At 35.9% G+C, this 13,550-nt stretch overlaps 1 protein-coding gene across 2 annotated transcripts; it reads left to right on the forward strand.

Moving 5' to 3' along the window:
- Positions 1 to 2,880: 2,880 nt before the first annotated feature.
- Positions 2,881 to 13,550, forward strand: phf13 (PHD finger protein 13). Of its 2 annotated transcripts, XM_026221884.1 has the most exons (6): positions 2,881 to 3,077; positions 3,788 to 3,828; positions 5,471 to 5,572; positions 5,829 to 5,904; positions 9,568 to 10,243; positions 11,238 to 13,550. In XM_026221884.1, exons 3-6 carry the CDS (start codon positions 5,544 to 5,546, stop codon positions 11,462 to 11,464), a joined length of 1,008 nt encoding a protein of 335 aa, XP_026077669.1. In that variant the 5' UTR covers positions 2,881 to 3,077; positions 3,788 to 3,828; positions 5,471 to 5,543; the 3' UTR covers positions 11,465 to 13,550. The 2 variants fall into 2 exon arrangements, with proteins under 2 accessions (XP_026077669.1, XP_026077668.1); XM_026221883.1 differs by lacking the exon at positions 5,829 to 5,904 and having other exon boundaries at positions 2,882 to 3,077.

Genomic DNA, 13,550 nt, shown 5'->3' on the forward strand with positions numbered 1-13,550 from the left:
GTTCTGCAGAGCACAGCACAGCACATGCATGCATTAGCACTAATGTCACTCACTTTATAGAGGACATTCACAAGTGGCATACCTGTACAGAAAACAGACAACAAAATAATTCCATCTTAATTTTTCAGGATCCCAAACTACGGAGCTCTGTACATTACCTACAGATTTCTTGTTTACATCGTGTCTACAGTTTTACCCTTTTAACGAGGGATTTCACGAGCTTTATTAACGAGGGAATTCACAAGCTTTATTAAAGCTCAAGCTTTATTAAAATCCCTTGGGATATTTGGATGCAGCGAAACACACACACATACATATTTATTTACATGTGGTCAAGTATGGTGACCCATACTCTGAATTAGTGCTCTGCATTTATCCCATCCAAAGTGCACACACACACACACACACACACACACACACACCATGAACACATACCCAGAGCAGTGGGCAGCCATTTATGCTGCGTTGCCCAGGGACTTGGGGGTTCAGTGCCTTGCTCAAGGACACCTCAGTCGTGGTATTGAAGGCAGGAGAGAGAAAGTGCTGTTCATTCACTCCCCCCATGACAATCCCTGCAGATACAAGACTTCAACCCGCAACATTTGGGATACGAGTCTGACTCTCTAACCATTAGGCCACAATTTCCTTTTAGTACCATTTAATAACAGAATTGCTCAGGGGACAAACAAATCTTTATATCGGTTACCTTATATCTTCGGTAGTCTATAACAAGAACCTGAAGAGAGCATGGAAAACTCTGAATAGAAGTAATGGTCTCTGTCCAAGAGCACAGATCGAGCCCGACATAGAACATTTCTGTTGAACAAAAAAATGACAAACTTCTTTGTTCTCTACCTATAATCTGCCCACTAACTGTAATTATTCTATTTAACCCATTCTGTGTTTCACACTGAGTTTCCCAAACCAGCAGCTAATGGAAGAAGGACAGCACAGCTCAATGTCAGATGTTGAAGTGAGATGTCATCTGAGGAAGATTCATTCACTTGTTTGTCAATATTTACCCACACAGAGAATGAGGGAAAGTTTGGTCAGATTTTATTTTGAATGTTCATCTAATTTAATTTTTTAAGTGATTTTTCTTGTTTTCTTTGGATTGTTTGACTACTCGAAAGAGAAATTAGAAAAATGTAACTACTACATTTGTGTTTCCTGGCAACACATCCCTTATTAAAATTAACCATGGTTTTACTACAAAACAAAATAAATAAACAGTTTTGCTACAGTTACCATAGTTTTACTATTTTACAGTATTTGTAGTGCAACTGTGGTTATAATTTTTTTTTTTTTTTTTTTAACAGTTCCCATGCTGGGGGTAATGCATTACAAGTAACACAAGTTACGTAATCAGATTACTTTTTTCAAGTAACTAGTAAAGTAATGCATTACTTTTTAATTTACAAGAAAATATGAGTTACTTTTTTCGAATAAGAAAAGCCAGTTACTTTGTTTTCTCATGCATTGACTGGCAGCTCTTCTGTCCTCTTCTGTGTTGAAAGAAATCAGGAGTAAATGCAGATGCCTTGTGTGCACTGTGTGAACTTGATGTCACTGTAGTTTTGAACATGCATTTACTCATCTCACTCGCACAAAAACAGATTCAGCATTCCTCAAAATAAATCAAAACAGTCAAATGAAAACTCGGGACATGACGCAAACATCTTTGCTGCTGACCTTCAATGATCTATCCATAATGTAAAGCAAAGATGACTTTAGATAAACATAACTATTTTTTTTCCTGAATAGAGAAAAATGAGGCCAAGCCAGATGAGAAAAAGTAATGTAATGCATTACTTTCTATAAAAGTAACTAAGTAATGCAACTAGTTACTTGCTTTAGGAAGCAAAACAATATTGTAATTCATTACATTTAAAAGTAACACTCCATCAATATGATGAGCTGCAGCTCATAATACATGTTAGATGGAAACATTCTGCATTATTTATGAGGAAGTTTGTAGCTTAATTAAATATATTTCAAATTGTTTGATCACTGAAGTTCAGTTGGTGACAATTCAATAGGAAATCAGTTTTTAAAAAAAATACAGTGATCTCATACCATTGAAGTGAATGTTCAATGTATCAGTATTTATTGAAATAAATATTTAAGAAATATTTTTTTTCTGATTGCATTAGTATATATAGAGTGGTAATCAATTAAAAAAGAGCAAATGGAAAAAGCAGATGAACACAGAACAGCATAACAACATAACAACTGAAAGTTAAAGAGGGTGATGTATCCAAATAATCAAAGTTGTAAAATTTTCCTTGATTTTCATATCCATCTATTTGTTTGTGGTTTATTCATCATACATTAATATTCATATATTTACTACTCATTCATGTTTATCTTTTGTTTTGTTTGATTTATATCCGAAATGTAATATTTGTAGTATTCTCCAAGAATATGTATGTTGTACTCACATTTATATGTGGTAGGAAGATGCATCTTCTTTACTGGTGGTTTGATAGATATTGGAAATCTTTTAATTACTGCCTGAGTAATAATGTTTCTATAATAATTAGTTATTAACGGTAGTAGATGTTCTTTTCCAGAAACTGTTTTTGTAATTTGAAAAAAGCCTATGATATTTGAAAGTGCTAATTTTAGTTTATAGTTTAACACATAACTGGAAACATCATAATATATTTACTTGTCATTTAATGATTATCACGATTTCATCTCAGATGCTGTAAACTTTGAAGCAGTTATTTATTTAATTTATTTATAATTTTTGACAACCATATCTGATATCTGATTAAATTTGATATATTTATATGAATAAAATTTTAGATCAATAAATATACTGAAGTACATTTCTTGTCTAAAATTCAATGCTATAGATGGGTGATCCATTATGAATGCAATATGGGACTTTTATTTTGGCAGATGAGACGATCTGTCGGTCTGGGTTTTACCCATCAAATCTTCATCACATTCGGTCATATATCATCACTGTTTTCCATCACTACCGCCTCTGTCATCGCCTGTTTTTCGATCCAGGATAATTATCCGCCTCTTTACCGTAGAGTGGTCCACTATCTGTGTTTCAGCAGCAGGTAAGCGTGAATAAAACACCATAAACACAAACATCGGTCACAACAATGTTAGCATGACGGCTAGCCAATTACCAAGGGGAGGAAAAAGTGGATTAAGTTTTGTTTAAAGACATTACAATTCAAGGTAGTTGGGGATTTAGTTGTGTAATCGTTTATATCTGTCGTAATTGGTGTGTAATGGTCAATATAGTGTTATTAAACATAATATATCAGGTCTGTAGTGCTAGCAGGCTAACAGAGCTCGAGGACTGCCCATCAAAAAAAGAATAAAAAGCGTAGTTTATTTAATAAAAGAATCCGAAAACATAATAAATCATTTATTTGAGTCAAATCACATCTGTCGAGAGGAATATATTAAGCAGTCAAAATAGTTATATCTGTTTTTGCAGTTTGTGTAACGTTAGGTGTGGAGATACGTGACGTGTTTCTGTGCATTATACACTCTCATAAATTCCTTTTTAAAAGTTAAATTTGTCTGACAAGTTTTTTTCTGTTTAGTGATTGATGAACTCAACATCTTTTAAGGCTTTTAACTTGTTGGATACAGTCAGATGTCATAGCTAGTGCATCAAAACAGGAAACTTGATTTAATTGTAACGTTAGTTTTGTGTTATTGTAACGCTGTTTTGATGTCATATTTGTCATTATGTGAATCGCATGTGGTATAACATATGATCGTAAACTAAAACGGATTTTTTTTTACATTACAGAAATGGACAACAGCTCAACGACTTGTCCGTTTGACACACAGGTAAAAAGATTTTGATTTTTTCATTTAATGTTATTTCAGATTATGCCCGTCTTTTCAGTAATTCTGCATTAATATATGCTTCGATGAATCCTCCATGCGCATATAGTATGTTAGCTCAAAATAGGATTTCCTTGTTAAACACAGTAACGTAAACGGTTACGCAATATGTGATCATCACATCGAAAAGATATAAATAACGTTACATGTTTTATTTTAGTACTTTTACTAATTTTTTACTAGTTTGGCCTCTTAGAATTAACTGCAATCGTGAAAGGAAGAGATAGTGGCATTGTTTTTAGGCGATCCCATTAGCAATGGCTTGCTAACTCATCAGTTCATTAGATGCGGTTTAGCTTTATTTAATTAAAGAAGATCCGAGTCGTTTTCGGCTTATCCTCATCGTTTTCACAACTTTGATTAGGGATTTATTTTGTTCCGTTCGTTTTCGTTCTCGTTTGGGCTGTTAAGTGTTTTGTTGGTGTGCATCGAGTTGCTAAACAAGCCTTTTAATGCGGTCACATTGTTAAATACGTTTTTACACCAAACATGTAGTTTTGTCGAAGCAGACGGCGTTTATGTGTATTGTGGTATGTTACATTGTTGTCGATCGTGTAAATAATTACGGTGATGTGTCGTTTTCTTGTAGTTGTCAATGTCGAATATTCGCTCAGTTGAGAAAGCCAGTGCGCCACTGCGCATGCGCGCGCACACTGCTTGTCTCTTACAGCCTCCTACTGGAAAAAGTAAAGCAGAGACTAGAGATTTAAGTGTGTGTGTATACACTGCTGTTTAAAAGTTTGGGATCAGTAAGATTTTTTAGAAGTATCCTCTGCTCATCAAGGCTGCATTTATTTGATTAGAATTACAGGAGAAAAAAACAGTTATGTTGTGAAATATTATTGCAATTTAAAATAATGGTTTTCCATTTTAATATATTTTAAAATGTAATTTATTGCTGTTATCAAAGCTGAATTTTTCAGCATCATTACTACAGTCTTCAGTATCACATGATCCTTCAGAAATCATTGTTATCAATGTGAAATCAATGTGTTAAATTGATAAAATCACAGGTAAAAAAATAAATTAAAATAAAAGTAAGCATTAAAACGGTTTCCAAAACTGATAATAAATTAGCATATTAGAATGATTTCTGAAGGATCATGTGACTCTGAAGACTGGAGTAATGATGCTGAAAATTCAGCTTTGGATCACAGAAATAAATGATATTTTAAATTATTTTACATTATTTAAAATGGTAATATTCTTTTGGTCAAATAAATGCAGCCTTGATGAACAGAAGAGACCTCTTTTAAACACATAAAAATCTTATACAGATCCCAAACTTTTGAATAGCTTTTTTTTTTTGGCAAATTTAAGGCCATGTAGTCTTTCATCAGGTATCCTGCTATATGATTATTTAAAAATTATGATATGCATCCTGATGGCTTAAACATATACCATTGATTTCTAACCTTGTGTAGTCAATAAGTAAACCATTCTATGTTGATTCTTCTGTAAACACTTTAAAAAACAACAACAACAACAACAAAAAAAAAAGCGTCAGTGACTCAACCAATAGCATGTGTTTAGGGTGGGACTACCTGTTTTTGTAATGCCATTATTGATGTTGTTTTTATTGCAGGGCTACAGTTCAGCATTTAAGCGGAAACGGACAGTGGAAGATTTCAACAAGTTCTGCACTTTTGTGCTTGCATATGCCGGTTATATTCCTTACCCACAGGAGGTGAGTATTGTCTTGTCTTAGTGACGTAACTGAGAGGAAATCGTCATAAAAATGCTACTCACTGTGTTTGTACATTTGATAGAAAGTGCTGCAGGGTGAAGCGGCCTTGCTTTCCTCAAGATCGCTCTGACACTTCACCTCCAGAGTTTCCTATCCTTGGCAGTGTTGTAGCACTGGGTGTTCATGGGAATTTTTTTTTTTGGTGGCATGCCTCTTATGAGCTGGTTTGCTGCTGATGCTCTTGTTTGATCCACAGAAATGGTGGTGGCTCTTATGTCACGGCCGCTGAGAGACAACCACCCTCCAAAAAAACCTCAGCCCTCCCTCCCAGGGTAAGAGGGCCACTCCAGTCTCCTCCATTCTCATCTCAGACCCTGTCTCTAAGTGCCATTCTTCACAACAGCAGTGTGTGTGCATCCACAAACACTTCAGTTTCAGGTCTTCCCTTTAATGGATCCTTCAAATGGATGGAGGCTAAATCGATGCAACTCTGTTGCAGGGATATGCATGGGGGCCGATAATGACCCCAAGTGTTCCAAAACCCAGTGAGCTGCCTTCTAAAGGCCATAGTATACTTTGGTTTTTACGCATACACAAGGATCTGTGTACAATGTGCATAACGCAAATTTCGTCACCAGAATGGTATGCGTGTACTGTATGCACAGGTTGCACATGGGCATTGGTTTTGCCCTAATTAGTTGTTCCACAAGGTGACAACACTATCCCAGGCTGTTGTTCCACAATGGAAAACAAAACTAAAGAGATGGAACAACAACAAAATAGCGGAAGCTGCAACACCAACAGATGCCCACATTAACAAGAGCTTGGGGGAGAGGGTTGTGAGATTTTTGAGGGATAAGTAAAAACCCAGGTCAAGTTATCTGTAGTTATATCGTGGTTTATACAATGCAGATTGTTTCAGAGCAGCTTTACTGGAAAATATCCATTGAATCAATAATGCAAATGTCATTGAATATGAGACAAATTCTAATTCTGCTGTAAAGCAGGTTTAAATAGACTGAAGTGTCACTATTCAGCTCATTCAGTAACTAAAGTTCATCAGTTATAAATCAGGTTCATTTTCAGACAATAGTTTTGCTATTCAGATCAAGTCAGTTGATTCAGTTTAGTGATCGGTACTGGAAGAAAATTCAGTTGTTGTGTTTTTGTCTTTTTTGACAATTTGGTTTGTAATCTGGTTTCCATGTTGTAATATGAGCATTGGTCATCAAAAAATTTACGTTCGGCAATATCTTATTAGAAATTTCCCAATTTATTGAGCTTGTTACAATGCATTTCTGGGGGTGCCTTTCTTTCTGAAGACATCTTGTTTTTAAAAAAGCCTTCACATCAACAGATGCATGTTGTCTAAAATGATGTCTAGGTAGGCAGCTCACTATGTTTTGGAACAGCTAGTGCTTTCATAATGTCTTTTTGCTTCCTTTCAGCTAATTTAAATGTTTTCAGAAAGATAATTTGATTATTTAGTTCCTCTAATTCAGTCTCACATTATTATTTATTTGCTTACTACTTGCTTTGTTTCCACAGGCTACTGAGCACAGAGGAGACATAGCCCTTCATAGCACATGAATAATGATGGCTTTAATAAAAACAACAGTATATGAGGGTTTAAACAGTAGTAAGGGTAGACTGAGATTGACCTGTGAGAAATTCACCAAAATAATCCACCACTGATGTGGGATCCATGTGCTTCTGAGCTCATTAGATGTGACCAAGAAAGCTGATTACGGTTTGACAGCGAAATGAGGGGGAGGTTTTGAACTCTCTGAACAAACAGTTCATGAACCTGACATTTGTGTGCTTTACTTTTACAGAGTGCAGTTTATTTGTGCAGATGCTTGTATTTCTGAGGACCAGTAATTTGTTTCTCTTAGGTGGTAGTTCTCCATTTTAGAAGTGACTCTACAAGCTTTCCTGGCCACTTTGCTTCTCTTACCCTGGTTTGTAATAGACACTTTATGCTGGTTTTCATGTTATTTAAAGGATAAAAAGGGATAGTTCACCCCAAAATTTAAATTTGATATTTATCTGCTTACCCCCAGAGCATCCAAGATGTACGTGACTTTGTTTCTTCAGTAGAACACAAATGAAGATTTTTAACTCAAACCGTTGCAGTCTGTCAATCATATAATGGAAGTGGATGGGAATCACGGCTTTACACAAAACCAAATTAAACCATGCGGCTCATGATGATACATTGATGTTTAAATACACGAAATGAGCAGTCCGTACAAAAAAAACTTAACAGTATTTATGTAGTTTTTTTACCTTTGAGTGTGCTCTCAGCAGCCGACACATGATGCGTCGTCGTCTTGCTTTACGGCAGACTTATAAGCAGGGGTGCACATCATTTTTCAGCCTTGTTCTTATATGAGAACATGGAGATTTGGTTTGGTCCTCACATGGCACATAGTGTGAACCATCAAATATAACTATAAAAAAATATTATAAGTTTTATATTAAATTATTATTAAAATATATTCTAGGGATAATATCATTGCAATTTATATATATATATATATATATATATATATATATATATATATATATATATATATATATATATATATTTAAAAAACAAAACTAAACAATAAAGTATGATAATACTATATTTTTAAATAAAAAGGGAGTATTAAATATAAATGCAATTATTTTATAGTAAACTTACAAATAAAATGCTAATATTTGGTATTATTATTTTAATTTGAACTTTCATAATTTTCAAATGGTAAATCAGTAAGCTTTTATTTGGCAGGTTGCTGGCAAGTAAGTATATGCACTTCCGGGTTTAATGCTGGCAACTGTAGAGCGTCAGTAAATTAATATTTGAATATAAATTTTATACAGTACCGTTTGTCAATCTGAAATGGTAATTGTGCATTAGCGGTCAACCATGTCAGTACCCAAACGTGGGCTCTGACCTTATTTACAAAGCGCATTTATTATTTTGTTACGTATGTGTACCCCTGCTTATAAGTTAATTACCGCAAGCTATCTCTCAAGTGGACCATTGACACTTCTTTGAGATTGTAGATAGTTTCAATGGTCAATTTAAAATATAGGTGGCAGTAATGCTTATAAGTCTGTGATCCGCCATAAAGCAAGAAGCCGTGATTCCCATTCACTTCCATTATTTGATTGACAGACTGCAACGATTTGAGTTAAAAATCTTCATTTGTTTTCTACTGAAGAAACAAAGTCACCTTTAATTAAATTCACCTTTAAAATTTAATGCCTGGAGTTAAGCAGATAAACATCTTTTTTTTTTTTCTTTTTTTTTTGGGTGAGGTATCCCTTTAAGTACCAATAATCCTGTGTTTTACTTGGTGATTCAGTTAATTGTTTGGTACTTAGTGCTGCTGAACTGAACTGGTCATTGATCTAATCAAAAAAAAAATGCTGGAAATTTTCATGATTGCATGTTCTTACATTTTAGCCTTTATCATACTCAAAAAAATTCTAAATCCAGCATTGCTGAACTTGCATCATTATTAGCAATATTACAGTCAGTTTGCCTACCTCACTCAGACTTGACTGAAATGTTTGTAGTAAAATTTCATAATGATGCAGGCTTGAGTAGTGTGTGGGATTTAGACACATTTTCAAGTTTGTACTTTTATTCCATGCACCTATGAATGATTCAGGTCCGCAAGGAACTATATTTTCTATTTAGCCTTTCTCATACTGCCAGATGTCAAATGTTCCATCTTAGAGATCTTTATTTAATGTAAGTAGGCATTTTCATCTTGCACCATTGTGGTCTGCATTTCTTGTCATAAATATTGCACCATATCCAGCAGGATTCGTGGATGTGGATGATTTTCTGTTTATTAATTTCACCATAAGTCTTCTTGAAACATGCAGTGAAGTTGTTCGGTCACTGTTTGTTCATCTTCAGACTTCAGACCGATGTTTTAATTCAAGAGATTCATTAAAATAGTGGTTAAATGAGTGTTTTCAATCGCTCTCCACAGGAGGCGCACTTGAGGAACAGCTGTAGTCCTCCAAACAGCACCGGCAGCACTGCAGACAGCGACGGATGGGAGAACCAGAGGCTGGGCTGCGGCCTCTCATCTCCGGACGAGCCCCCGCCGAAAAACCGCAAGAGCTTCGCTGGATTCAAAAGACCCACGAGTGAGGATTCAGAGCCTCAGAAGCGTCCGAAATCAGCAGGTCTTCTGCTGGAGGGTCGAACGAAAGCCGACAAGGTGAAAAAGAAGAAGAAGCTGAGAAAGTGTAAGAATGAGGAATTGAGATCTTTACTCCCATTTACTTCTACCAGTTTCGAAGGGGAGATATCCAATTATGGATGTACCATCAAAGAAGAACCGGAAGATTACCTCAGCATCCCCGTACCCACCGCCGACATGGATAGAGACCAGTCAACACACACTGGGACATGTTCAAAACCTGCCAAAACCGCAAAATGCAAAGAGGAGCCTGATGTGGGACGTCCTTGCTGGAACAGTTCTAAAAGCTCAAGTCCAAAGTGGGAGGATGTCGAGAAGCCCTTACAAACTCAAGAAGAGGCAGTAGTCTTGAAGGTAGAAGGTTTTCCTGGTAAAAGAACTGTGATCCGTCAGGGGAAACAGGTGGTGTTTCGAGATGAGGATGGATCGGGGGATGATGAGGACATCATGGTGGATTCAGGTAAGCAGGACGTTTCAGGCCCTGATAACTTCACAGCAAAGTTTTGTTTTCAACTCGGAGTGGGAGTTTAAGGTGTTTACCAGCCAGAGCAAACTTTTCTGGAAAGTTCTGGAGAGTTTATATCTCACAATTTGGACTTTTATAAAAACTTTTTATAAAAACATGGACGTAGTGTCAGTGTCAGTTTTCTGAAGAGCGTTTTTGAAGCTCAAAGTGCGCAGAACAGGTCATCGCCATCTTGGCAGCACGTCACTCTTGGATCATTGAAAATGGGCAAAAAGCTAGGAGTTGGTTGCTGAAGCCACGCCCCCCTTTGTCAACAGCAGTGTCAGCAGCAGCAATCCACCTGTCACTCAACTGTCACGCCCTTAATTATGCAGAACTTTAAGGCTTAATATAATTTAAACGGATGAGTTATAAAAAAGTTCACCCCCTCACAGTTGTCTCGAAGGGCAAAATTATCTATTTAGATCAAAATCATTTTTTGTACCAGGCTGTAAACATTTTTATTTCTGCTGTAAAGTTGGACATTTTAACATGGGGGTCTATGGGATTGACTCCCTAATGCAGCCAGACTCTAGTGGCCAGTCGATGAATTACAGTTTTAGTCATTTTTTTGTTGGCTTCAGGAGAGAGAGCGGGAGGTTCCCGCTTTTTTCACATCTTTCAGTTCAGTTTTTTGGTTTCTGCCATGGAATAAAAAATATATAAAAATGTAATTCTGACTTTTTTTCTCAAAACTGCAAGAACAAATATCAGAATTGCAAGATATAAACTCTGAATTGCAAAAAAAAAAAAAAGTCACAGCTACTTTATTTTTATTTAATTTATTATTATTCTGTTCTTAGTTTCTGACTAAGAAGTGACGTCACCTCAGTTTGTTTTTCGCTTGAAGTATTTCCTTTTGAAGCCTTTCCTTTTGAAGACTGCAGTTGTCAAAAGTAGATTACAATTGTATTCATATATTTTAAATTGACTGTCTTTCTCTTTGCAGATGATGACTCCTGGGACCTAGTGACATGTTTCTGCATGAAGCCATTCGCCGGGCGGGCAATGATCGAATGCAACCAGTGCAACACCTGGATCCACCTCTCTTGTGCCAAAATCCGCAAGTCCAACGTCCCCGAGACGTACATCTGCCAGAGATGCAAAGACTCAAAGTTTGACATTCGCCGCTCCAATCGCTCAAGAGTGGGCTCTCGAAAACACCTTCTGGACTGATGCCGCTCTTCTCGTTCTGCTCATCCACATGTAAAGAGAAACTCGTAGAAAAGTCTTCTTGAAAACGAGACTCAACAAGTTCAGAAGAGGAAGGGATCAGTGACCTGCTTGCTTCACCTGTTTTTGTTTGTGTTTTTAATATTTCTCACCTTCCTAAATGTTTGCGTCAGGGAATCAATACTAGGATGCTGCATTAACTGGAGCAGATTTCTGCCGGACAGACAGACAGACAGTTGCAGTTGTGATGGTACACAGCTGAAGTTGTGCTGGAAAGAAGGGACTGAGGTGTCGGATTGCACTTTTTTAAGAACAAAGGGGTAGCTAGAGATTTCCCTTTGTACCCATAGCTTTCAAAAGTATGTCTTTTTGTCAAAGTATGTATATTATATGAAATAACCATAATATATTAGTGTTCAAGGTGTTTAGACTCATCATTTTGTGTGGATCTTTTCCGAGACCTCCACATGTGTATGAGCGAAAGAGTTCTGTTTGTTGGATAAAGTCACTGATGATTTGGAGTGAAACATCAGAAATGGTTCTTGCTACATTGTGGTACAGTATTTCTTGATTTTTATTTTTTACTTTTGGCAACAAACTTGTGATTAGAGACTATATGCGTCATTTCTATTTCTTGATTTATAAATCCTGATCATTTGTGCATTTTCTGGCATTCATTTTTTGCATGTAATGTTTTACTAAAAAGGTTGATCTTTTTGTCATTTTGTTTTTCTCCAAGATGATGTTTAATATCTTAATTATGATAATTACGTGAGTCATTACAGGTTAGGGAAGGGATGGATATTCTTACTGGGTGAATCTCACAAAAACACATCCAGGTCACATTTCACCCCATGAGTATTTGTATGTTCTCTGGTGATTCTATTTATATTGTAATTTCTGAAAGAAAGAATTTAGCTTATAGTTTTCTCGTGAAAATAGTAATAATGCACATTTTGTGGATAAATACACTTGGGCATGTTCTTGTCAGGTTTTGTGAGATTCTATGTACTGCCAAAGGGAAGAATATTGTTGCCTGCATATGCTGAAATGCCAAGGTTTACTTAGTAGTAGTCATATTTGCATTCAAAACACTGAAGTGTTATTATCTGGTCCACAGATCTTGGCTTTTCAGCACTTGCTGGCGGAGCTTGCATTCAGAGAAATCATTCATAAGGGTTTAATTCTTGTTAACCACTGGGACCGGTTTAACCTGGATGATAATCAGTTAGTCTGTTTTCATGTTCATAGGCATGCTAAGATACAAAAAATGTGTGATTGGTCCACTCCCATCACAAAAAGCATAGGTTTGTTTCTTAAAGACATTTTTTTATATATATAAGTCTTCTACAAGTAGGTTTTCATCTTCAGAGTGAACTGTTCTTTTAGATGAGACGAACACTGCAGTTAATTTAATATGAATATTTTGTTATGTTAGCTGTCTGCATGCTTGAGCATAAATCCCTTTTTTTTAGATTAAGCCATAAAAATGTGGTCCATATTTCCAAAGTAAATCCCTTTTGTCTATGATGTTTTCTAAACATATATGCACACACACACACACACATATAGGAGACCAATATTGCCGATAGTTCAAAAAAATATCAGATAATTTTTGATACTGGCCTGGTCCTTTTTTATGATGAGTCAGTGGACAGTCTCCACAGTGAGTTTTTTTTTTTTAAATTTTTTTTTATGCACATTAAAACTGGATATCCTTTAAATTCTTACTTTGGAACATTTTGTCTTCCTCTCAGATGAGTTTGGGAAGGTGTTAATTTGTTGGCCTTGAATGAACAAGCTAGCTTTTCATTGTTTTGTGGGAAAAAAAGTGTAACTTGTAAATTGAATAGCTTATATTGATGCTTTCTTCTTTTTATCATTTAACATTTATGATGGGATCATGTATGATGGTTCTGTACATTTTGTTTTGTACAATCAATATGTTTATGTAGTATGGCTGATATTTCAGGAATGACTGTGTGCAAGAAGAACTGCCAAAGTTTGAGCTTGCACTGTTCCAGTGAGTCCAATGAAAGAGAGATGTTTCTGTGAAACTTTGTAAATAAAGAGTTGATTTTATTGACAA

This window comes from Carassius auratus, chromosome 36 (assembly GCF_003368295.1).
Source record: "Carassius auratus strain Wakin chromosome 36, ASM336829v1, whole genome shotgun sequence".
NCBI classification, from domain to species: domain Eukaryota; kingdom Metazoa; phylum Chordata; class Actinopteri; order Cypriniformes; family Cyprinidae; genus Carassius; species Carassius auratus.